The sequence below is a fragment of the Podarcis gaigeae genome (assembly GCF_964106915.1).
Source record: "Podarcis gaigeae genome assembly, chromosome: 16".
NCBI classification, from domain to species: Eukaryota; Metazoa; Chordata; class Lepidosauria; order Squamata; family Lacertidae; genus Podarcis; species Podarcis gaigeae.
In genome coordinates this window covers 39887581-39911624 of record NC_139693.1, presented here as the reverse complement: position 1 = coordinate 39911624, position 24044 = coordinate 39887581, and the positions used below count along the sequence as shown (strand labels likewise).

Below are 24044 nucleotides of genomic sequence, written 5' to 3'. Positions count from 1 at the left end.
TTGGGAGGGCTGTCTCTGTGTGCTTGGTGTAACTATTGTTCCAGCTATTAATAGCACCAGTCTGGCTTCATTCTCACATAACACTGAGCCATAGTTTGTCCAGTCATTGGGGTTTTGTTTTTTTAAAAAACAAACGAACAAGCAAGCAAGCAAACAAGCAAGGTGTTGTCTCATAGGCAAACAAACAAGTTATGGTTTGTTTCCCAAATTTGGTTTACCAGCTTCTGTTGCCTCCTATTTCTGTAGCTTGGGAGCAACTGGGGTGGGGTGGCCAAATGATCCATGGTAAAGTAAGGTTGTTGGGGTTAGGCCTCCCATCAGACCTTAGCTCAAAGCAACCCTGGTTCATAAGCCAACAAGAAACTCTGGCTTCATTTCATGATTTGTTGTTGGAAAACAAACCATGGTTAGTCACAGAATCATAGAATTGTAGAGCTGGAAAGGACCAAGAGGATCATCTAGTTGAACCCCCTGCAGTGTAGGAATCTTCTGCCCCATGTGGGTCTCAAACCTACAACCCTGAGATTAAGAGTCTCATGCTCTTACCAACTGAGCTATCCCAGTCAGCTGCGCTGCATTCACACATTCAAGCACATCATAGTTAAACTAAACAAACCATGGTTTGTAATGGGTGAACCAGGCTATTGTACTGAGGAGGACAGCTGGACCAGAATCCCTTCTATCACAATTGGAATGATGTGAGGGCTGAGTGAACTGAACTTTCTTAATAATCTTCGACTGATGAATTGGCTGTTAAATTGGCTGTTATTGTGGGGTGGGGGGAAATGACTTGATCTGTTCTTTCTCAAAAATTAACCTGCCAGTGAATCCTAGCCAGAATTTCAAATTGGCACTCTATACATTGGACAAGACAGGTTCACAATAGCTTATGAAAGGCTATATCTACACTTGACAAAAATCATACGGGCTAGAAACTTGTCTTTTTTTTTTTTTAAAAAAAAGCCATAATTAAAGGTGAGAGTTGCTTCAAAACCAACTGTTTTGCATGTGACTCACCCCAACTAGAATTAGTATGTGTCACATTTGTGTAAATCATTGTATCTGTGGGTGCTAGGGAATTTAAACCAATTGTGCAAGTAGTGATGAAGAGTTAGACCAGGGTGGGCAACCCCTAGCTCTCCAGATGTGGGGCTCAATTTCCTATCATCGCTGGCCATGGAGGCTGGGTCTGTTGGGAGCTGGAGAGACTACAGCAGGTTCCCCAGCCTTAATGGCAGACTCTGTGAGCACAGCAAGGCCACATGCAAGTGCTCACACTTTTCTCTCTTCCCTTTTCAAAATCCCACAGCAGCAGCTGGAGGAGGAAGCAGCAAAGCCGCTGGAGCCAGAGAAGCCCATCTCCCCTCCGCCTATTGAGTCCAAGCATCGCAGCCTGGTCCAAATAATCTATGATGAGAATCGGGTAAGTACTGAGGTGCTTGATGCTTTGGGGGAAATTCTCTGCTCAGGCAACCCAGAGCTGGCCCCTTTAATGGGTCACGGTTATCCAAATTGTGCCCTTCTGTAAGATTTCTCTTTATCTTGCATAATTTGTTCCGTAGCGTTTACTGGTTTGCACAGTTTGTTCCTCACTTGGCTATCTCTGGGAGTGGGGCACAGACCTGGATGGCTTATCTGCCCCTCACCACAGGAAACCGCAGTCCTTTATTTCGCTGGCTTCTTGAGATGCAGGCACTGCTGCCAACCCATCTAGTGTGTCTGGCACCTCTCTTCTCCCCCCCTCTCCCCCTTGGGCTCTCCAACTTGCTAAAAGCAGGTCTCTCTTAATGCTAGCTTTGCAGGGCATTGCGGAGCAGCAGCGGCACCAGCACTTCCCCTGGAGACTGGTTGCTTTTTCACCCGCCCACAAAGACTGCGGTGTTTTCTCTCTCAGATGCAAGTGAGCCTTTGAGCAACCGCCTGCGAGCTTCCTTTTTTGAGAGCTGACCTCATCGTTTCTCTCTGTCTTTTCCTCGTCAGCACTCTCTTTCTTGCTGGAGAGGGAGAGTTCATGTAAGGACACCCACTGCAGCGTTTTCCCTTTCACGGCTTGTGCTGCATCAAGAAAAGGCAAAGCCTCTCTCTTGAAAGGATCAATTAAGGTGCAGCATTTTGGTTTTCTGGATCCTTTAAAGTCCCCCCCTTCCCCAAATCCTCTGGTGGAGAGGTAGCCGGGAGAGGGTGACAGTTGGCGGCAGAGAAGCTCCAAGCGTCTCTTTCCAGGCCTTACTGCCTGCTGGCTTTTAAAAAATGCTTTTTTAAAAAAGAAAAAGAAAAGGAAAAAAAGAAAAAACCCAGTGTGATGCAGCAATGTCTGTCGGCTCTTGGGACTGTGTCTGTAAAAATCAATAAGATTAAATTTTAATTCCTTCTCTGTCTCAGCACTTGTATCTCTGAAAGGGCACAGCTGCCTGTCTAATACACACAACATTATGCTAAAAAATTGAGAATTGAAGTATTTTCTCCCCCACCCCAAGTAGTGAGTTCCTCCCCACCTCTAAAGAAGAATGGCTGTACTGTAAGTGTTGAATTCATTTTATTGGTAAATCTTATGAACACCCCCCTGCAATTGTATAAGCAAATTCATGGAGGTTCCGTCTGTGGGTGGCTATTAGCTACCAGTGGTTAATGATTATTTATTTCATTTATGAATTGGTTCCTGTGAGGTACCCTGAAGCAATTTACAATATAAAAACACATATAAAGCAGTTACATGTATAAAAACAGTTAAAACAATTGCAGATTGTGTGTATTGGTGCGTGTAGGTGTAGCTTCTGGGTTTGAAGGTTGTGCCAAAGACTTCATGGACAAAGTGTGTTTTCAGGAGACATTGGACATAAGAGTTAATTGTTTTTATCATTTATGAATCAATTAAATCCGGTTGCCAGCTGTTTAGAAATCATCATATGAGTTTTTAAATCATATGAATTTTTAAATGCAATAACCCAACCTGATGTCCTAGACACATCTGCTGAAGAGTAAGCCCCAGCATAGTGGGGCCTTACTCCCTTGGGAAGTGGGACTGCAATTGCAACCCAAATTTCTGTGAGTTTACAAGTAAAAAAAATGGCATCGTTCTAAATATTTTAAAACCACCTTACTTTTGTTTTTAGATGATGCATATGTTGGTGGACAGGATGTTTTAATGTAGGCTTTTTTAAATGTTGGTTTTAATGTATGTGTTTTTTGCTTAAAATATTGTAAGTTGCTTTGGGTTGCTGTGGGAAACAAAGCAACTAATTCATCATCATCATCATCATCAGGGAACTTTCTTAGTTGATCCAAAGGTTTTGAGTTTTTGTTTTTTGTTTTTTGTTCCAGTTCATTAGCCAAATAAGCTAGTGGAAATACCCAGATAGAGTAATGCAGGAGTATAAAATATGTTTCTAATTGCTGGTAAAAAAAAAGTCCTTGGGGTAGAATTGGAGAAGGAAAGCAGTTTTGTTTTCCCGTCAGGTTTATGATATTTCATTGCCAGAACATAAGAGACCTCACTCTCAGAAACCCACTGAAAGGAAATGTTCTTCTTTTGCACTCTGCAGAGGAAATGTTAGCAGCAGTCTCCAGAGCCATCCCCAGCAACCCATTTCCTCCTTACTGAGTCATCTGCATCTCGCTCTGTTAGAGAACCCTGCTGGATTCTGACCAAAGGGCCATCTGGGAGAGTAGAAGCTGCCTTGCACAGAGTCGGACCATTTGCCCACCTAGCTCAGTGCTCTCTCTGCACTGAATGGCAGCAGCACTCTAAGGATTCAGGCAGAGGTTTCTCCTAGTCCTATGACCATGGGGCTGTACCAACATTTTGCCAGCCCAATATGTGTGGCAGGTCACATTCTGAACTTGTTTTCTTGGCTGGGCAGAAAGAGGGTGATTTAAAAGTGGGGGACATTGACACCAGTGGCTTGTCATGGCCAGATCACTTCCTGCTGAAGTTTGGGCTTTCAGCACCTTTTCGCCTCTTGCAGAGGAAGGGGACCTGTAAGTATGGTCCACCCCGAAGGCTGATGGAGGACTTTCCAGCTGATATGGGTGGCACTCCTGTCGAAGCCCTAGCCAACTTCTGGAGTGTCCGAATGGCTTGGGCCATTGACACGATCACCTCTGAGCTCCCTTTCCTGCTTTGTGGATCTCTCTTGGCTCCAGAGCTTAGGGTGAGGAAACAAGCTAGGAAACTGCTTGGACACAAGTGGAGGAAGATCCGGCTGAATGCAACCAAACACTGGTGGGGGCTCATCATTGAGCCTTCCTAGTGGCAGTGAAGGCAGCAAAGAAGGCATACTTTGCTACCTCCACTGCATCCGAATTGTGCCATCCGGCAGAGCTTTTCTGAGTAGTGAAGGGCCTTTCATAGTCTGGCCTGAAAGAGGTGGCAGACCCAGTGGTCGCTCGCTGTGACTTCTTGCAAAGCATTTTGAGGATAAAATTGCTTGCACCCACCGTGATCTTGACTCCACTTTTGTAGCAGATGAATATTGAAAGGTGCCCAAGCACTTTCCAGTCCTGTTGTGTTGGATGAGTTGGCAAGGCTTGAGGATGCAGACAAGGTGCTTGAATCAGTCAGGGCGACCACTTGTGCTCTGGACCCTTGCCCCCTTAGCTGATAAAAACTAGCAGGGAGGGGATAGCTGACCGGGCCAGGGAGGTGATCAATGCCTCCTTGTGAGAGGGGCGGTCCCTGACTGCTTGATGGAGGCAGTGGTCTCCTCAAGAAACCCTCCCTGGATTTGAAAAATCTTAAGTAACTAACAGCCAGTTGCCATTCTCCCTTCCTGGGTAAGATTCTTGAGTGGATGGTTGCAGGGAAATTTCTGAACCCAGAAGGTGCTCGGACACAGAGCTTTGAATTGTGTACTACGCCAGGAAAGAGCGGAGGAAAGATGAGTTTGGATCACCCTTACAGTCAGCTTGTGGGATTTTTCTTTTTGCATGGAGGGAGCAGTTTTTGTGTTCCTTTCTGTTCTCTCCATTTAGACAAAACTTCCATTTTTTGAAAGAAAGCCTTTGTTCCTCTAAGGTAAAGGTAAAGGGACCCCTGACCATTAGATCCAGTCCTGACCGACTCTGGGGTTGCAGTGCTCATCTCGCTTTATTGGCCGAGGGAGCCGGCGTACAGCTTCCGGGCCATATAGCAATAGCTTCTTTGACTCTGCTTGTCAACTGTGAAAGGCATCCTCTTAACTCTCAAGGTAACTTTCCTGATTTGTGGTGTGCTCTCCAATTTGTGGTGTGAGTTTCCAATAATGTGTTTTTAAACAACTCCCAAGCATTCTGGAGTAATTTGACCCTCTTGCCCATGGGTAGGCAAACTAAGGCCCGGGGGCTGGATCCGACCCAATCACCTTCTGAATCCGACCCACGGATGGTCTGGGAATCAGCCTGTTTTTACATGAGTAGAATGTGTCCTTTTATTAAAAATGCATCTCTGGGTTATTTGTGGGGCATAGGAATTGGTTCATATTTCCCCCCAAAAAATATAGTCCGCCCCCCCCCCCCAAGTTCTGAGGGAAAGTGGACCGGCCCCCTGCTGAAAAAGTTTGCTGACCCCTGCTCTTGCCTTTGCCTTTCAACTTCCTTTTTACCAATCCCTTCATTTGGGGAGAGTTTCCTCTTTTGAAGGCAAAGGTGGCCATGCTGGATATTCTTGGCATTTGGTCATTTACATGTATATTTAGTTTAAAATTTGATGTCTTGCATCTGGTCCGGGGCGCCACCAAAGATGCGTTCCAGGGTTGCCACCCTTCTTTTTTGTGACTGAATATGGGTAGTTGAAGTCACCCCTAAATACAAGTATTGCATTCTTTCCCAGACTTGAGTCTTTGCCAGCCGTTACTGAGAATTGAACTGGGGACCGCATGCACGCACAGCCCGTGCTCTTCCACTGAGCTATGGCACTTCCCCAGTTGGAGGAATAGGAGGGAGGCCTGTTTTCCCAGCAAGGCTCGCTCTCTGTGTTTCCTGCCTCCATCCGTGCAAGAAAGCTGGATCCTGAATGGAAATGCTTATGCCTTGTTCCGAGGCGCGGTGGAGCTGAGCAATGCTATAAATAAAATCCAGAGCATGGTTCAGCAGCCGTCTCTCTGGAATGGTGACTGGAATTATTCCAGGAAAAACACCTCCCTCTTTCTCTCAAAATAACTCCAGTTTCCTCATCTCTTCCCACTCGACTCGCAAAAGCCTAAGCCCCCTCTGACAACCGCTGAAGCGCATGAGTGCCTCACAGGGCAATCCTAAACATGCTTTTTCAGGAGTAAGGCCTGATCGTTCAGTGAAGCTTGCTCCCCTCGCAAGTATGTCTAGATTGCAGCCTTAAGGAACTAGATCGCTTGGAGTGCCTCGTAGGCAAGTTATGTCATTTCCCAAGATGTTCTTGGATTTTATCTGTAGGTACACTCTGTCTCTCCTCTCCCTTTTAGTTACGGAAATATTTTTACCTTGCCTTTTGACCCAGCAGGCCTGCAGGGGAATTTATAATCTGGTGAAGGGAAGGGGGAAGTTAAAATATCACAGCAAAACAGTGCAGTTCATTAAAGCAGCCCAGAGAAAGCCAACACTTCCTAGGCCAAAGGTGGAGAGCCCCACTAGTTGTCTGGGATGCAGTGAAACAGCTGCCTTGGGTGCAGAAGGTCCCAGTTTCAGTCCCTGGCATCTCCAGGTGGTGTAATAATAATAATTGCTACTATTCTTATTTGGTTGCTTTTTTCCAGAAAGGTTAACTCAAAGCAGCTTACAAAAACAAGAATTAAACATCCTAAAATGTACATCAATATATCCAGGAAATCCAACTCAACACACCCTACTGAAAAATAAACAGAAAATTGAGGTATAATAAAAATTTAAAAAAATTAAAAAAGAAAAAGAAAAAAGAAAGAAATTTGGGATCTAAAGGACCTGGGTGCATAATCCCCCCCCCCCCGGTGCTTAATAATTAACAATAATAATTTTCTTATTTATACCTGCCCATTTGGCTGGCTTGCCCCTGCCTAGAAACAGAGGGTGATGGCTCCAGGCATACGTCCCTGGGAAGATCAGTCTTCAAATGGGAAAGCACTGAGAAAGCAGTGCAGCGCAGCTAGAGGGCACCAGGTTGGGAAGTGCTGGTATAGACAGTGCTAAGCTAGATGGGCCAGTGGTCCAGCTTAGTCCAAGGCAGCTCCTGTGTTCTGACAGGAGCCAGCCAGATGCCTCTGGAAGCCCACAAGTTGAGCATGAAGGCAACGGACCTCCCCTTTTGTTTGCCCCCACTCTTTGAAATTAATAGCAGATATCTCAGATGGGAGTCCTATTTTTTTCACTGTACAGTGGAGAAATCATAGTGGAGCTCGTAGGACTGAACAAGGAAGGTTGTGACTTGCACGTTGGAAGTGCAACGTTGTGTTTCAGGGTAGACCCACACCATACATTCAAAGCACATCCAGCACACATATAAAGGACATGGCTTCCTTCAAGGAATCTTGGGAGCTGTCGTTTGTTAAGGGTGCTAAGAAATGCAGCCCTGTTGGGGGAAACTGCATTTCCCACAAGCCTTGTGGGGAAGCCACATGCTTCAAATGTGCTTTGGATGTATGGCGTGGGTCTGACCTGTTTGTGGGGTTGAAAACTGGATATATTGGGTGGGAAAATACCATGTCCTGTTAAACCCGTAGCAGATTAGAGGCAGTGTACAGAGGGGTTTCCCACAGTTACTCCCCACAGTAATCCTGCATGGGAAGGTTGAATCAAGATCCCCACAATTTGGCCCAGGCCGTTCAAGCACTGAGCTCCCTGGTTAAGTGAGGGTTTGAAACTAGATTTGACACTCACTACATCATCGCCATGGTAAAAGAATAAAAGGCAACAGAATACGTTGCGTGCCGTCCTGATTTCCAGGAACTCTGTGTTCCAGAAAGCTCCTCCTGGGAGTAATCTGACTAGCTCCTTAAATAATCAAATGTTCTAAGAACACCTTTTAGAGCAAATTCCTACTGGGGTGTAGGAATCAGAAGCCCCTTGGGACAGTGAAAGAGCTACGAGCATTGAGACTGCAGCTCATTAGATCATTCATCTCCGTGTGTCATTTTTCCAGGCTGCCTCACTGGCCACATGTGAGGTTAGTTTAGCCAGCTAGGCGGGGTATAAATAATAAATTATTATTATTATTATTATTATTATTATTATTATTATTATTATTATTATTATATTTTCTTACTTTTTTGGTTCTGAAATGCTTTTTCAGGAAGGCTCTCTGAAGGTTTTAAGCACAGTGAGTTGGCAACTTCAGTACACCAAACTTTGATGCCCATATCTTTAAGTGGCCCAGTGTGATATTGTACTGATCCGTAGGAATGCAATAAGCTGCCTTATGCTGAGCCTGGCCATTAGTCGACTTGGCTCAGCATGTTGTCCACATTGGCTGGCAGCAGCTCCCCACCATGTCAGTCTGGGGGTCTTTCCCAGTCCCACCTGGAGATGCTGGGGGCTAAACTTGGGGCAGGTGCTCTACCCTTGAGCTATGGCCCTGGGCTAGAGGCAGCAGCATCCAGCTATTTGGCCTTCTGCATGATGGAGCAGTCAATGTCACCGTCAAATTTATGCCACTCTGGTATCTATTACTCAGTGACAGTAATGCCAGTGACCCTGCAAGGTGTCTGAATGTGCAGTGATATTTCTGTCAGTGTTGGGTTGTAGTAATGAAACGGTAGCGCCAGTAAGGAAGGGACAGAACAGTGTGATTCATTTATTCTGCTAGGATACTCAGGTTTGGGAGAGTCTGGCTCTGGGATGAATTGTATGGACAGATCAACACTATTTCCTGTCTTGCTGAATTTAACAGGAAGTCTCCCTTGCTATGCATTGTGTCCTGCAATAAGGTCTCCATGCCTGGGAGAGTTGGGCAGGGGAATTTTCTGAAGAATGTCCCTTTTGCTTTTCTGTTAACAGGAATTTGCCTGCTACTTATTCTATGGACTAAAGATATTTTACTCTGATGCCAAAGAGACTCAGAGCACAGAGAAATCAGAGCCCCGGAGGGAAGCTGTATATTTACATTCCAACTGTAGTGTTTATGTACAGATTGAGTGGTAGAGGAAATATTTGGACTAGCATTTCCAGAAACGAAAAAAAAGTATCACCGTCTCAGGGCCTGGCTTGAGGGCACATGACGCATTCACTTTGCTGAACCTAAGCAGCTCTGGGTCTGTTCAGTGCCCGAATGATAGACCACCTAGGGACCCAGTATTTGCCACTTTGAATTTTATAATTGAAGAAAGGGAGGGTATAAATGCAATAAATGAACAAGGAATTCATTAATGTTGTAGTATAGGTGACAATGCAGTTTGTCCTGTGGATCTTCAGTGTTCTAGGAAGAGAGGCCATTTTCAGATATTAAAGATAGACAATTGATCATCTGTAAAGACACACACACACACACACACACACACACACACGGTCACACTTGAGTGTGACCAAGAAACAAGCCAGGCTAAAATATGCAGATGAAGAAATAGGGCCATGTAAACAGAAGGTCTTTTTTTGATAATGTCAAGTATCCCCCAGTGACTGAGATCAGTGGGGTTTAACTTCCACTTAGTGGTTCAACAGTGACAGATCCCCACCATATGTCCTGTGAACTGTAGTTTCCCACTCACAGAGCTATGATTCGCAATAGTGCCCCCAACAGGCTACAGTTCCCAAAATTCTTTGGGGGAAATCACATGCTTTAAATGTGCATTAGATGTGCTCTAGAGGCATGGTGCAGATCTGCCCTGTGTCTCTAGGTGCACTTTGCATACCCTACTTTAAATTTGGTAGGCCTCCTAGGAGCCAGCCCCACTCATGGACATGCCCTGTGAAGGTACTCCTTAAATTTGTCTTGCTGATTCAAGTATGTCCCTGATTCAAGCATGCTTACTCAGAGCCCTACTCCACACTTAGTTTATACTTTATGAGTATTTGGAAAACTAGGATTGAGTTTCTGATAAAAGAACCTTTCTGCACTTGCAGCAAGACTGTTTTGTGACTCAGTATGGCCTAGCTGACTTGCCGCTCTGCTATAAACATCTTTGTTCTTACCTACCCAGAAGCTCTGAGGGTGGGATCTGTACAGCTGGTGGCTCTTTGCTCTTCGCAGTACTGCCTGCATACACCAAGTGCACTCAGAAACATGCCTTTATACGGATCCATGGTGAGACGGTGCTTGGAATACTGTGTACAGCTCTCGTTGCAGAGCTGAGGAGAGGTCCAGAAAGGAGCAGCCAAAATGCCACTGGGTTGAACTTCACTGCATGTAATGCTTTGAAGGAAAATGTAATGAAAATGATATATAGATGGTACATGACCCCAGTTAAACTTGCCAAGATATACCATTTGTCTGATAATAAATGTTGGAAATGTAAAGAAAATGAAGGAACATTCTTTCACCTCTGGTGGACTTGCCCTAGGGTGAAGGCCTTCTGGGAAATGATATATAATGAGCTGAAAAAGGTATTTAAGTATACCTTCACCAAGAAACCAGAGGCCTTCCTTCTGGGTATTGTCGGCCAGAAGGTGTTAAAGAAGGACCGAACATTTTTTATGTATGCAACAACGGCAGCAAGGATACTCATCGCTAAGAACTGGAAAACTCAAGATCTACCCACACTGGAAGAGTGGCAGATGCAACTGATGGACTACATGGAACTGGCCGAGATGACTGGCAGAATCCGAGACCTGGGAGAGGAGAGGGTTGAAGAAGACTGGAAGAAATTTAAGATTTATTTAAAAAAACATTGTAATTTAGTTGAATGTTAAGAAAGGATGCTAGATCATAAATAATTGTGCACCACTAAATTAGATGGAATTAAGATGACAAGTAAGTTGAGGAAAAATTATAAACCTATTGGAGAATTAACAGACTATAGTTAAATGAATGTGACACAAGATTGTAAACAAGATGATAAATTGCGGGCAAGAATTGACAATGATGCAAGTGGGAGCGGGAGATGTGAGGGAGTCCAAAGAAGTTAAGAAAGTATGTTATGATATATGTTACACTGTTTTTTATCTTTGCATTTATGTTTAAAAACCTTAATAATATATATATATATATATAGGAGCAGCCAAAATGATCCAGGGGTAGAGTGATTCCACTGTGAGGAAAGGCTTTTTGGTTTAGAAAAAAAGGCAAGTAAGCAGGGGTAAGATAGATGTGTATAAAATAATGCATGTCATAAACAACTTGGGTAGACTGACATTTTCCCCTCTCTGTCATAATACGAGAACTCATGGACATCTAGTGAGGCTGGATTTGGGAGATTGAGGACACATAGAAGGAAGGACTTCTTCAATTCCCCCCCCCCCCAGGAGGCAGAGATGGCCACCAAGGTGGATTAGGGCTTAGCCACACATACCTTTTGACCCACTCTTTCCAGGCAGAGATCTGTGTTTTAATGCTCAGTGTCTGAACATTTTTGGTTTCCCCCAGGATTTTCCTGCAAAAACTCGTGCTTTACAGCTGAATCGGAGCAAATGTCAACTCTTGATGTTTGTTCCGATTGACCTTTAAAGAAGTGCTTGTACACAGAGTTTTAAATTGAGGTCCGTGCTTGGAAAGAACGGAGGAAAGGTAAGTAGATAAGCCCTGAGATTAATTCATTGAGGATGCAGCTATCTCTGGCTACTAGTCATGAAAACTGCCATATCAGGGGCACTATGCCTTTGAATACCAGTCAGTGAGAACTATAGCGAGTGGTTTTGCGCCCATGTCTTACTTGTTGGTTTCTCAGAGGCATCTTTGATCTGATCTAGCACAGCTTTCGTGTTTGCTTATGTCCAGCACACAGCTTTATCCCTGTGAGAGGTTTGACGGAGCTCTAAACAGGGAGTGTACTTTAAAAATAGCAGAATATATTTTGGTTTGTAGACACATTTAATTTAGCAATTGCTTCCAAGGAGGATTTCAAGAGAACACATAGCAGTAATAAAATTGACACTCAAAATAATATCAGGTTGACATTGTGGTATGTAAAACAATAACACAAAACTCCCTCCTCAACACGGTGCGAATATGTTCCATATGACCTGCTGTTCGCAGTGTGTCACCGTATTCTGAATCGCCCTCTCTCTGGAAAGGAGACCTCAATGTGATGTAAGCAGAGCATAAATCTTACATGAATGTGCGCCCAGAAACAGTTGAAAGTGACTCACACTTGTCTCATTGAAATTAGTCATAGTAAACAGAAAGTCTGGCCTGGCTGATTGTCAGCTCGCAGATGAGATCCTGCCCTGCAAATCAATTTCATCTGACCTATTACCTAATTTTAATGAAGATGCACCAAAGATGTGCAAAGGCTGTTACAGATAAATACCACGGAAGAAGTTTGGGAAAAAAATTAATGACACTGTCAGGCAGGATACTTTATTGCCAGTGTTGGATTCAAAAGTGACTAGCAAGTATTTGTTCCTAAGCTTACTGGTGTTGTAAGAAATGTAGAAAAAAATGAAGCTAAGTCTGTGCTTGTTTGGTGTGATAAAGTTAGAACTCATGGGGAGAGAATAATTAAAGGTAATGGAAGGATGATTGGTTATTCCACACCTACAAATCCATTACAAGTTCTCTTGGACTGTTTGAAGGCAGATGCATGGCCAAAGTATTTTATTTTATAGTAGAAAAATCTGTGAAGAGCAGCAAAAACATTATTAGCTGCTAAATGGCAAACTTCGGAAGTAATGAACAGGAGTGGGTTAGCAAAACATGGAATGTTGAGGAAATGTCTAAACTCACAGAAATAAGATTTACTTAAAAGTATTATTATTATACTAGTACAGTGGTACCTCTGGTTAAGAACTTAATTTGTTCTGGGGGTCCATTCTTAACCTGAAATTGTTCTTAACCTGAGGTACCACTTTAACTAATGGGGCCTCCTGCTGCCGCTGCGCGATTTCTGTTCTCATCCTGAAGCAAAGTTCTTAACCCGAGGGACTATTTCTGGGGTAGCAGAGTCTGTAACCTGAAGTGTGTATAACCCGAGGTTATGTATTTGTACATTGTATGTCGGATTAGGAGAACAGGGACAAAGGCAGGAACAGTTTTAAGATTTGCCACCCCCCTTCATTGGTTAAATGAATCAAAAACCTGATTTTAGAGTTATTTGTGTGTTTTTACTGTTGAAATAGTAAGGGGATATAAAAGTGATATATCTTATCTGTGGAATGCAGGGGAGTTGTATCGTAAATAGTAAATTTTGGTATGTATTACACGCTTGTATGTGAGGTGTGTGTGAATGGTTTTGTCCACAGTTTCATTTGTCAGGATGAAGAGCATAGTTTTCAGAAGCTGAGAGAGATGGAAACATCCAATCCAGCATTTTCCTTTTGTGTTTCTGCATATGCACACGGGACACCTGAGCGGTGCCTGGGTGCAAGCCCTCCGTAACCCTGAAGCCTTCCTTGCTGGTTCTCCTGCCTTTTGCAACCAACTGTGAAGAGTCTTGTCAGGTCACAAAATACGCTCCAGGCCTCTGGGCTGCTCTCTGGGGAGCAGAGATGTGCACAAGGAAAAGAGATTCCTTTCCCTCCCGGAATTAGATCAATTTAAAACCCTATCACTCAGATGTGGTTTGACTAGGCTTGTGCTCACACTTCCCTTTTCTGGCAGTGACTCACCCCCTCAGCCACCCGGTGGCTCCTTTGAGAGTCAGCCTGAAGTTGCAGACTCTGAAAGCGGGTCTTTTGTGGGTGGTAGTTCAAGAGCTGACCACTGGATGGCGTCACCGGCTTTGTAACGTGTCCAAGAGACGCTTTCGTTGTGCAGATGAGTTCAGCAAAGACTCTGAAATAAGCTTAGCAGTCATGGAATAAGAGGAGAAGGCCTCTTTTGTGAATCAGCAACTGGTTAAAGGATCAGGAAGGTCAGAGTAGGAATAAATGGATAGTTCTCCCAGTGGCAGAGGTGTATTAAGTATACTCTTCTCCAAGGATCGGTGTTGGACCCTAGCCTCTTAACTTGCTCATAAAAGATCTATCGTTAAGAATGTTTGTTTGAAATGCCTCCCTGTTTCTTTGTTGTAAGCCACTTCGAACATGTGTGTGTGTGTGTGTGTGTGTGTGTGTGTGTGTGTGTGTGTGTGTGTTTTGGTGTGTGTGTGTGTGTGTGTGTGTGTGTGTGAAAGTGGCATGCAGATAAAATGAATGAATGAACGAATGAATGAATGTTAGGGGTAAGCAGTGAGGTAGCCAAGCTTGCTGATGATTCCAAATTGTTCAGGGTAGTTAAAATAGAAAAAGATGACAGGGAGCTCCAAAAGGCTGTCCCTAAAATGGAGGAACGGGCAACAAAATGGCAGATGCGGTTCAGCGTAAACAAGTGCAAAGTGATGCATGATGGGGCAAAAGGTATTGCATGTCACATGTACTCTCCTGGGGTTTGAACCTGGTGGTGACTGACGATAAGAATGACATCTTGGGGTTGACAAAGGGGTTGACCCAGTGTGTGGCAGCCATGAAAAAAGGTGAATTCTGCGCTAGGGATCATTAGGAAAGGGTTCAGCCACAAGATTGCATACAATTTGGGTCATCTTGCCTCGAGCAGAATACTGCAGTGCTGGAAAGGATTCAGAAAAGGGCAACCAAATGATCAAGGGGCTGAAGCAGCTGTCCTGCAACGAATGGCTGCAAGGTTTGAGGCTTTACAGTTTAGAGAAAAGGTAAAAGGTGCATAAGATGAAGAAGGGTGTGGAGGAAGTGAACAGGTACCAGAACCGGGGGCCATCCAACAAACCTGAATATTGGAAGATTTAGGACAGACAACAGAAAGTGCATTACCATGCACTGCATTTCGCTCCCTCAGGATATAGTGCTGGCCAGCAACCTGGAGGCTTTAAAAGAGGATGAGAACAGTTCATGGAGGATAATGGTCGCTAGCCCAGTGGCTGTGCTCCCCCTATCCTGGCAGACGAAAGATGCATCTGAATATCAGTTGCTGAGAGTCAGAAGTAGGAACCACAAGTATCCACTAGGACCCCACATATTATTGCAGTCAGGTCATAAGCATGAGAACAGGATGCTGGACTCGCTGGGTCTTTGGTCTGATCCATCAGGGCTCTCCTTATCTCCTTAGGGCTGATTCCCCATAGCTTAAACTTAGCTCCCTAAGCTCTGGCACCTGTTTTCAGTGCAAGGGCTCAGTTTTGAAACCTATAGGTGAGAGTGCCCCTGAGCAAGCATAATTTGTTTATTTGCTTACTTACAAAAGTATTTATATACCACTATTCATAAACATGTCATAGCAGTTTGAAACATACAATGAAACCATATAACAATAACAAATAAAATTGCTATAATGCTGCTGAACAACTAGAGTCCCCACATCTCCAGGGTCAAGGGGCAAAAGCATTTCTATAGTGGGTGTTTCCAGACAGACTAGAGACCCAGCACCTCTTTTTCAAGGAAGAGAGCACAGGATATTCGGGAGAGTCTGAGAACTTTGCCCTCTCAACCATCCTGCTGCATTCTGCCCTTGTCACCTGCAGAGTTAAACTTCCCCACTTGAACCATCTTTTGAGGTCACTTGTGCTAGCACGCAAGAAATGTGTGTTGCCAGCTGTGTATGCCCAGATGCTTGGCAGATCATGAAGCGCAACTTTATCCTTTGTGGTCAGTATTCTGCTCAAGTGGTTAGGCATGAGAGGACGATGGTAATGAAAACAGAGCAATATTTAGTATTTTAGCCTATTGATAGCAAGTAGTCAAGATGGTTGCATGGCAGAGGCAAGCAGATCTATTTTATTGTTGCTAGAACCATGGAATCAGTGTTCGAAATTAACCAGGCACTAGGCTCATTTTGCACCTGGCTATTGGCCACTTGTGACCAAGTGAAGATGTCCAGGTGCCAGGATGGCTCCGGACATCTCCACCATCTGGAGGTGCATTCCTGGGGATCATTACATCTTAACTGTTTCCACACATTAATACCACATCCTGTAGAATTCTATCCATTCTATTTAATCTGCACAATTAGAATGAATTTCTGGAACCAAATTGCCCTTTCTGTGCAGCCTGAGCAGGAGCAGTCACCATCAAGAAAAAGAGGTTAGAATAGGCCAATATATGTGGTGTGGACTGTCCCTGGATCAAGTGACTTTTCTTCTTTAAGTTCTCAAAGTTCTTAACCTGAACTAGCCAAATGTTTAACTGATAGTCCATCATTTGAAAAATTAGACTTTAGAGCTGTCTTACCACAAAATGGCAACTAGACATTCTGTTTTGGTGACTGTAACCTTGGTTTAATGAGCCGTTTGGCACCTAGTTTATATATCTGAGTTTCTAACACCGCTTGGAATCCACCAACTCGAGCCAGGTCCAAGAGGGTGGCTCAGAATCTAGCAAGATACTCTTAGGCTAGATAGGTGCCATACATTTAAAGCACAATGTTGCCCTCAAAGAATCATGAGAACTGTAGTTTTTTTAAGGGCGTTGGGAATTGTAATTCTGTGAGAGGGATAAACTACACTTCTCAGGATTCTTACAGTTTTCTGTGTGCTTTAAATGTATGGTGTGCATGTGACCTTAGAAGCCTCTGAGCATTCTTGCTTCCACTACCAGTACGTGAAAAATCCGCCTACTGAGCTTTTACCTTTCTAAATTTAGAAAAGAGGAGGAAAGCTGCTTTGTTGCTGTTGCTAAACAGTTGAGAGCCAGAATCTTTGCTGGTCAACTGCCTATCAGCCCAGATCTATCAGTAGATCTTCATCTACTCTCTGTCCATCCTTGCATATGAATCTCTTAAAGAGGCAGTTCCCTAGTTTGAGATCTAATTGGAACCCAGCACCCTGCATGAAATAAGAACTGTTGCAAATTAGAAAAAAAGCAAGTTGCTGCAAGATTATTGAATGGCCCCCACCCCTGTTAGCAGGTTCTCCCGCCTCCTTACTGACTTTCAGACAAGGTTGCAAAGGTTGTCTATTGCTTTAATTTTGCTCCCTACTTCTCTTGGATCTTTCTCACATTGCTCTCTTCTCCTGCCTGATTTTATTGGTTACTGCAGGGTTATTCTGCCCTGACCCCCCCCCCCAATGTTACTGGGCTACAGCTCCCATCTTTCCCTCACCATTGGCTATGCTGGCCGGGGCTGATGGAACTTGGGGGTTTAGCAACATCTAAGGGCCACATGTTCCCTGCTGTTGGATTATTACAAGTCACTTAAACTATGGCAATACGGTTAAGTAAGTAAAATGAAAGAACAATTTGGTTGAATGCTTTAGGAAGGCAGGATGCTGGACTAGATGGCACTTTTTGTCCTGATCCCTTAGGCCTCTTCCTACAATATTTTATTTATATCACGCCTTAGAGTGCACATGCATTATCTCAAAAGTTCATACAACAGCCTTGTAAGGTAGTCCAGAAATGTTACTCCCATACTGCAGATAGTCAGTGTTTCTTTAAGGCCATCTAATGACTTTTATGATACAGGTGGGATTTGAACAGGGACTTCTTGGTTCTCTTGACTGATTTGTCACACTCTTGCTTGCAAGGTGGTTATTTTCTACATCCCGCAAAGGGCCAGAAACTTTCAGGTCTTAATTTCCCCCCCATAAGATCTCTCCTTCCATCTTTGTGATGATTAATCCAAAGTAACTTCTTTTTCTACTTTCTTCGTTGTTCTTTTTATATTTTTTTCCTGTATTGTAAATCTCTGAGGAGGATTGTTGGTTCAGAACTATGGTTTGTCCTTATGAGACCCTACTGCCCATTCTCCTTTACATCTCATTCTAATGTGCAGCAAATAATAGCTTACTGTTTCATCCAGATATAGCAAACTGTGGTCTGCTCAAAACTTTAATTTTCTATATTTGACAGATAGTTTGCCACAAATTAAAAAGTAGACATCCCCCCGCCCTCCACATGGGCAAGAGAGGAGTGTTTGAGTCCAATACATTATCCAGTTCATTTGCATATGACAAAACAATGGTTTATGTCTGAATGCCCCAGAAAGCCATAATTTGCATGGTGAAAATTAGCTTCAGAGATACCCTGGCTTGTGTGTGCCCTTTTCCTCCTCTAGTGTGATTGTGATGAGGTCTTCTAAAACCCTTCTTACAGCCTGCAAACCGTTTAATCTAAACTATGGTTTGTTTGAAACAAGCCAACTTCAAACCATGGGTTATGAAGCTTGCTTGTTTAAACAAACCATTAACCACAGCTTAAGAGTTTGAGCCCTACATTAAATGGTTCCTAATTGAAATCAGAAGTGAAAACTTCCAAAAGTTCCATGTCTATGCTGGAGGAGGAATAGGAAGCAGGAAATGTGCAGGCTCTTGTTACACTAAACTGCAGTATGGTTGAAACACAAACGTCTTTTTATTAATTGCACAGTGCCTAGTTTTTAATTTGGATGCTAGCTAATTGGGAGATATTTATAATGAGATTATTACAAACTACATTCCCATGGTTGCATACTCAAAACTGCCAATGCTGATAAGAACTCCCTGTTAACCAGCATGGTCAAGGAATAATATCCACTCCTTTTGGTGCCATGCACTGGGAAGCTGAAAGGCTGTTAGGCCAGAGCAGGTTTTCCTCAAATGATCTTGATGATACATCCTCAGAGAGGGGTGAACCAACTTCCCTTGCTCAGGGTGTTGCTCCTGTAAGGTGCCTTAAGCCCCCTGCTCCATTTGTTGAAGGATTGGTCTCCAGCCCCGTCTGTTCCTGGACCTGCCCTCTTTGCTTTCGTTCCGCCTTGGCTTTTAGGTAGCAGGTTTACCAGGCTGTTAGTAAGAATCATCAGGGAAAGCCGCCTGTATGTGAGTGGAAAGGTCATCTTTTATTTAATCGCTTTGGTGCCGTGAGCCCGTGACTCTTCCAAGCCCTGTTCTGACATGTCCCCTCAAGAGCATGTGTGCTCGTTTTGTGTACATTTCTGTGAGCACGAGGTAATCTAGCTTGGGGAGGAAAAGAGCAGGAAGATAAAGAGGAGAGGGCGGAGTGCTGGTGGGTGGGTCAGGGCAGATGACCCAAGGATGGTGGTGCTACTCTGATCACACCCTTTTGACAAGGCCAGTTCCCGGAAAAGGGGGCACGGCAAAGCAGATCTTCCCCTCTCTCCCACAACGTCTCCACTCTTGGATAGCCCCTGAAGTGATTGCACAGTACCCAGACAATTTGAAAGTGAGAGAGAATTTGTTTGTCGCAGCGAGAGAGAAAAAGGCTTTTTGATGTGTGAGTGTCTTGTGCTGGATTGCCACTAAGGCACCACAAGCGGAGTATGTCCCTTCCCCTGTCCCGTGGTTCATTTTTGCAGCTGAGACCTTGAAGCAGACGTGAGAGTTTTCTCCTGTGTGTGCCTCTTGTTTGGGTTTTTCAGCTTGGCAGCCGTTCAAACCCTTCCCAGTCTGTGACATTGCAGTGTGTGTGGGAGGGTTCTCTCTCTCTCTCTCTCTCTCTCTCTCTCTCTCTCTCTCTCTCTCTCTCTCTCTGCGCTTTTAACCTTTCTCCTCTTGCCTTGGGGAAGGGTGGGGAGGGAAATGAGGCTAAATCTGTAGGCCCTTTGCCTTTGAGGGAAAATTTGAGGGAGCGGGGAAGCAAGTGAAACCTGCAAGTGTGGACTCCAGTTGTTTAGCATTCTCCTATTTTCCTTTTCACTGTTGCAGAAAAAAGCGGAAGCAGCACACAGAATTCTGGAAGGGCTGGGACCTCAGGTGGAGTTGGTAAGTCTGTCTGTGATTTTAGCAAATATACATACAGTGTTTTTCCTCTCTCCCTACAGCCGCCCCCACCTACCCTGCATGCTTCTTCCCCCCCACTTACTTGCCATCCTTGGAGTTTTGGAGGGTAGCCAAATGGTTGAGAAGGAGGTAGACTGACTCCAGCATCTGCATGACAACGAGATCTGCAAGGAAGCCTCCCTCTGATTTGAGAATGGCCTGATTCTGGTGCAGGAAGCTTAGCAGACAGGGCCATTGGGCTGAGAACACCTGCCCGGTGACAACAGAATGTAGAGGAAGCTGCCGTACATTGGCCCATTCACTCCAGTATGGTCTGCACTGGCATGACTTATTTTTGAGAAACCCATGTTGGGTCTTAGTAATCACAGTGCTCACAGACCAACTGTTGAACTATCTGTTCTAGGACCTTCCCTGGTATCGATGTTAAGCTTAAAGGTAAAGGTAAAGGTACCCCTGCCCGTACGGGCCAGTCTTGACAGACTCTGGGGTTGTGCGCCCATCTCACTCAAGAGGCCAGGGGCCAGCGCTGTCCGGAGACACTTCCGGGTCACGTGGCCAGCGTGACATCGCTGCTCTGGCGAGCCAGAGCCGCACACGGAAACGCCGTTTACCTTCCCGCTGGTAAGCGGTCCCTATTTATCTACTTGCACCCGGAGGTGCTTTCGAACTGCTAGGTTGGCAGGCGCTGGGACCGAGCAGCGGGAGCGCACCCCGCCGCAGGGATTCGAACCGCCGACCTTTCGATCGGCAAGTCCTAGGCGCTGAGGCTTTAACCCACAGCGCCACCTGCGTCCCAAGAGATGTTAAGCTTACCAGTTAGTATTTACCTGGATCTTCCTTTTCCTTTCCCCCCTTTTTGAAGATGGGGACAACATTTGCTTGCTTCCAGTGTGTAGGGACCTCAACTGTTATCCAAGAACAGCAAGCTCCTTTAGTACCCTTGGATTCAGCTCTTCAAACCCTAGAGATTCAAATTCATCTAAAGTAGCCAGGTGTTCCCTTACTACCTCTTTGCCTATCTTAGGCTGCAGCTCCCTTCTTACATCATTTATTCTGTTATCACCAGGTTGGACATTGCTTTCCTTTTAGGTGAAGACAGAAGCAAAGTAGGTGTTGAGTAGTTCCACCTTTTCTCTATCACCTAATAGCATTTCTCTGTCTTCCCCACACAGGGGATCTACCATTTGCTTGTTTTTCCTCTTATTTCGGATGTAGCCAAAGAAACTTTCATTCATAAAGCTCATTATGAGCTTTAGCCAGCCTGACTTTCCCCATGCAACTGTTGGCTACTCGTGTGTACTCCTCCTTTATGACTTCCCCGTTCTTCCATTTCTTATACATGCCCTTCTTAACTCTCAGCTCATCTGTAAGCTCCTTATGCATCCACACCAGTTTCCTTAGATGCCTCCCACTTTTCTTACTTTTGGAATTGTCTGTATTTGAGCCTTCAGTATTTCTCCTTTTAGAAACTCCCATCCTTCTTAGACTCCCTTCTCATTGGGTGTTTCTGATGACGGGATCACACTCAGTAGTTCCTTCAGCTTTTCGAAATTGACCTTTTTAAAGTCCAGAGTGTGTAGCCAACGTTCAGTTTTCCCTTGCCTCTGAAACCCAGGAAAACATGATCCCTTCTTCCCAGGTTTCTGGGTGCTTCCACTTCATCAGTAAGTTCCTCCCTATTGGTGAGGACCAGGTCCAAGATAGGTGATCCCCTTGTTGGTTCTTCCACCTTCTGGGAAATGAAAAGTTCAGCGAGGCAATGGAGGGATTTGTCAGACCTTAACACTCTTGGCAGAGTTTGAGTCCCAACAGATATCGGGGAAGTTGAAATCCCTATGATTACTATTTCTCTCTTTTTAAATGTTTGGTAATCTGCTCTAGTAAGGCATCATCCAAGCCTTCAGTCTGGCTTGGCGGTCTATAGCAGACACCCACAGGAAGGTCACTGTGGTTTCTCTCTCCTCAATTTTTACCCATATACTCTCAGTCTGCTTTTCATGCTCCATGTCATGGATTTCTTCACAAGTGTACGCATCCTTTATATATAATGCTGCTCCTCCTCCCTTCCTGTTCGGTCTATTCCTTTTGAACAGGTTATATCCCTCAATTCCTACATGAAATTTGTTAAATTTAGCCTGCCCAGTGGCTGCAGGAAGCAGCTGGATGTAAATTGCACAGTGAATTGTGGGCAGGGCTCCTTTTGGTCTTTGGCTGCTGCCTTTCATGTCCGGTCGTGACACTCTGGTTGCTGTCTGTGGTTACTAGGCAGCTGTGATGATGCCTTTGGGCTGCAGTACGTAAGCGACTTGCACTGTGGCTTATCACCCTGCCTATGAATGAAAGTCACCTGGAGTGCGCCTTCATAAATGGTATGAGGGTGATGGTGGATGTCACTGTGGTCTTTCAGAGTTTTTTAAAAATAAAAAATAGGCTGGTCTCTTTGGAGCAATTAAATCATTTCAAGTAAAAAATCTTTCCCAACCCCCTTCCCCGCTGTGGGCCTCCCATCCTTTCAAAATTAAACGCTATTGATGTCTTCTGTTGATTTGCTGGTGGGCCTCCTCTCCCTGACTGCATTCACATCCAGGCGGTGGGTGCTCTTTTACCATTTGACAGCCATGGCTTCCCCCAAAGAAATCCTGGGAACTGTAGTTAGTTAAGGGTGTTGTCAATTGCACCTCTTGGAGGCGGAACTGTAGTTAGTTAAGGGTGTTGTCAATTGCACCTCTTGGAGGCGGTTCCCTGACTACTCTCAGCTCCCTTAACGAACTACAGTTCCCAGGATTCTTGGGTGGGGGGTGGAGCCTTGACTTTTAAAATGGTAGAAGGGTGCTTTCACGCTATGGTGTAGATGTGCCCCATTTTACAGTAGTCCATACAATGACAGCTATGTTAACATAGTGTGCTGTTAGTTTCTGTTGGTTGGGTCTGTACATAAAGTCAAATATCCCACAAGGATCACATCCCTAGTACTTACCTCTGTGGCTTTGTAGATTTGGCAGTTCAAGTGTGGAACATTGGTACTGGCAGTGTAGAACATGCCCACTGGCAAATCTCAGTTTGTTTGTTTTTTTAAATATTAAAGTGACTGTTTTCGCACTTAAGATTGTGGAGGGGAGAGTCTCAGCAGAATTTTCAGTGATTAGTGGGTGGGACCAGTGCTCATTATAACTCTTTGCCTCTCCTCTGTGATTGACAGAAGGTTAATTTGGATTCAAGTCACATCATATTTATAATTTCATTGTGAGTTGAAATAATTCATTTTCTTGGTGCAGAATTTGCATTTCACTGAAACAGATTTCTTTTTTAATTGTCTAAGCCCTTCTTGTGGCTACTCCGGCACATGAGAGTGTGTTTGTTCAGATTTTGGGAATAACATGCTATATACTCAGTGGCATAGTGCTACCCGTGCCCACGGCAAGAGCTTGGGTGCCCCCCCCCAAAAAAAACAGGGATGGAGGTAAACTGGGAGATGAATCCTCCACCTGGCTCCATCAAGAGGAGACTTGTGACCTATGAGGCTGCCATGCCTCAATCCTGCATTCCCCAACCCTGTGCTCTCTGGGTGTTACTGGACTATAACTCCTACCAGCTGCACCTAGCATGGCCCAGTGGCCAAGGAGGATGTGCCTCCTTACAGATTAAAAAACAACACAAACATGTTCAGACAGAAAGTCCTTCTCTCTGACTTCCTAGTTTTCTGTTTCGTTTTTTAAATCCATGGGGGTTATTCAAACCGTAACCCATTTACCTGTGTGGTGTGGCAGTACATCCCAGGAGAAGCTGTGCCATTTGGTCTGCCTGGCTTCCACTCGACTCATTTTCAAACTTTCACTCTGAAACTTTGTTAGAGGAAATCCCCTGTGCAAGTCGCTTTCTCTAGCTTGTGCTGGCCTCAACTTGCACAGCAGACAGGGAGAACTTGTCGTGCTGACCCTGAAAAAATTGGGACATTCTGCAGCTTCCCAACTCATGACTAGTGTTCAACTCCGAAGGCCCTGGTTGCATTACTCATCTGGAAGCAGCCCAAGTATGGCCATAAATTTGATGAATGATTCATAAGCCAAGTGTTAGTCATGTCTGAGGAGGTAGCTGCTTAAGGTGGCCTTGAGGGCACTTTGTTCCTTCTCCTTAAGTGAGAAGGCCCAGAGAAGTCACTGAGCGACAGGATGTTTCCCCAGAAGGGCTTCAGTCTCATTCACACATTGGGTTGGTCTGGGCTTTGTTGTTTTGAAGACGCAAGAATCACACGGCTGCTCCACCTCCCCTAGGGCTGTCTTATTTTGACTTGCAGTGACACTCCAGCAGCAGTTCTGGCGCGTGTTTTAATAGCCAATATGTTTTGAAGAGGCCGTTCCAGAGACTGAA

The 24044-nt window shown here is 44.7% G+C and overlaps 1 protein-coding gene across 49 annotated transcripts in view; it reads left to right on the top strand.

Moving 5' to 3' along the window:
- The window catches only part of NCOR2 (nuclear receptor corepressor 2), a 354299-nt gene that overhangs the window by 142390 nt on the left and 187865 nt on the right, over positions 1 to 24044 (top strand). For all 49 annotated transcript variants that reach the window (XM_083716710.1, XM_083716707.1, XM_083716703.1 and 46 more), the window contains exons 6-7: positions 1310 to 1423; positions 19602 to 19658. In XM_083716710.1, coding sequence (XP_083572836.1) covers positions 1310 to 1423; positions 19602 to 19658 — 171 coding nt within the window. The remainder of the gene's footprint in view (positions 1 to 1309; positions 1424 to 19601; positions 19659 to 24044) is intronic.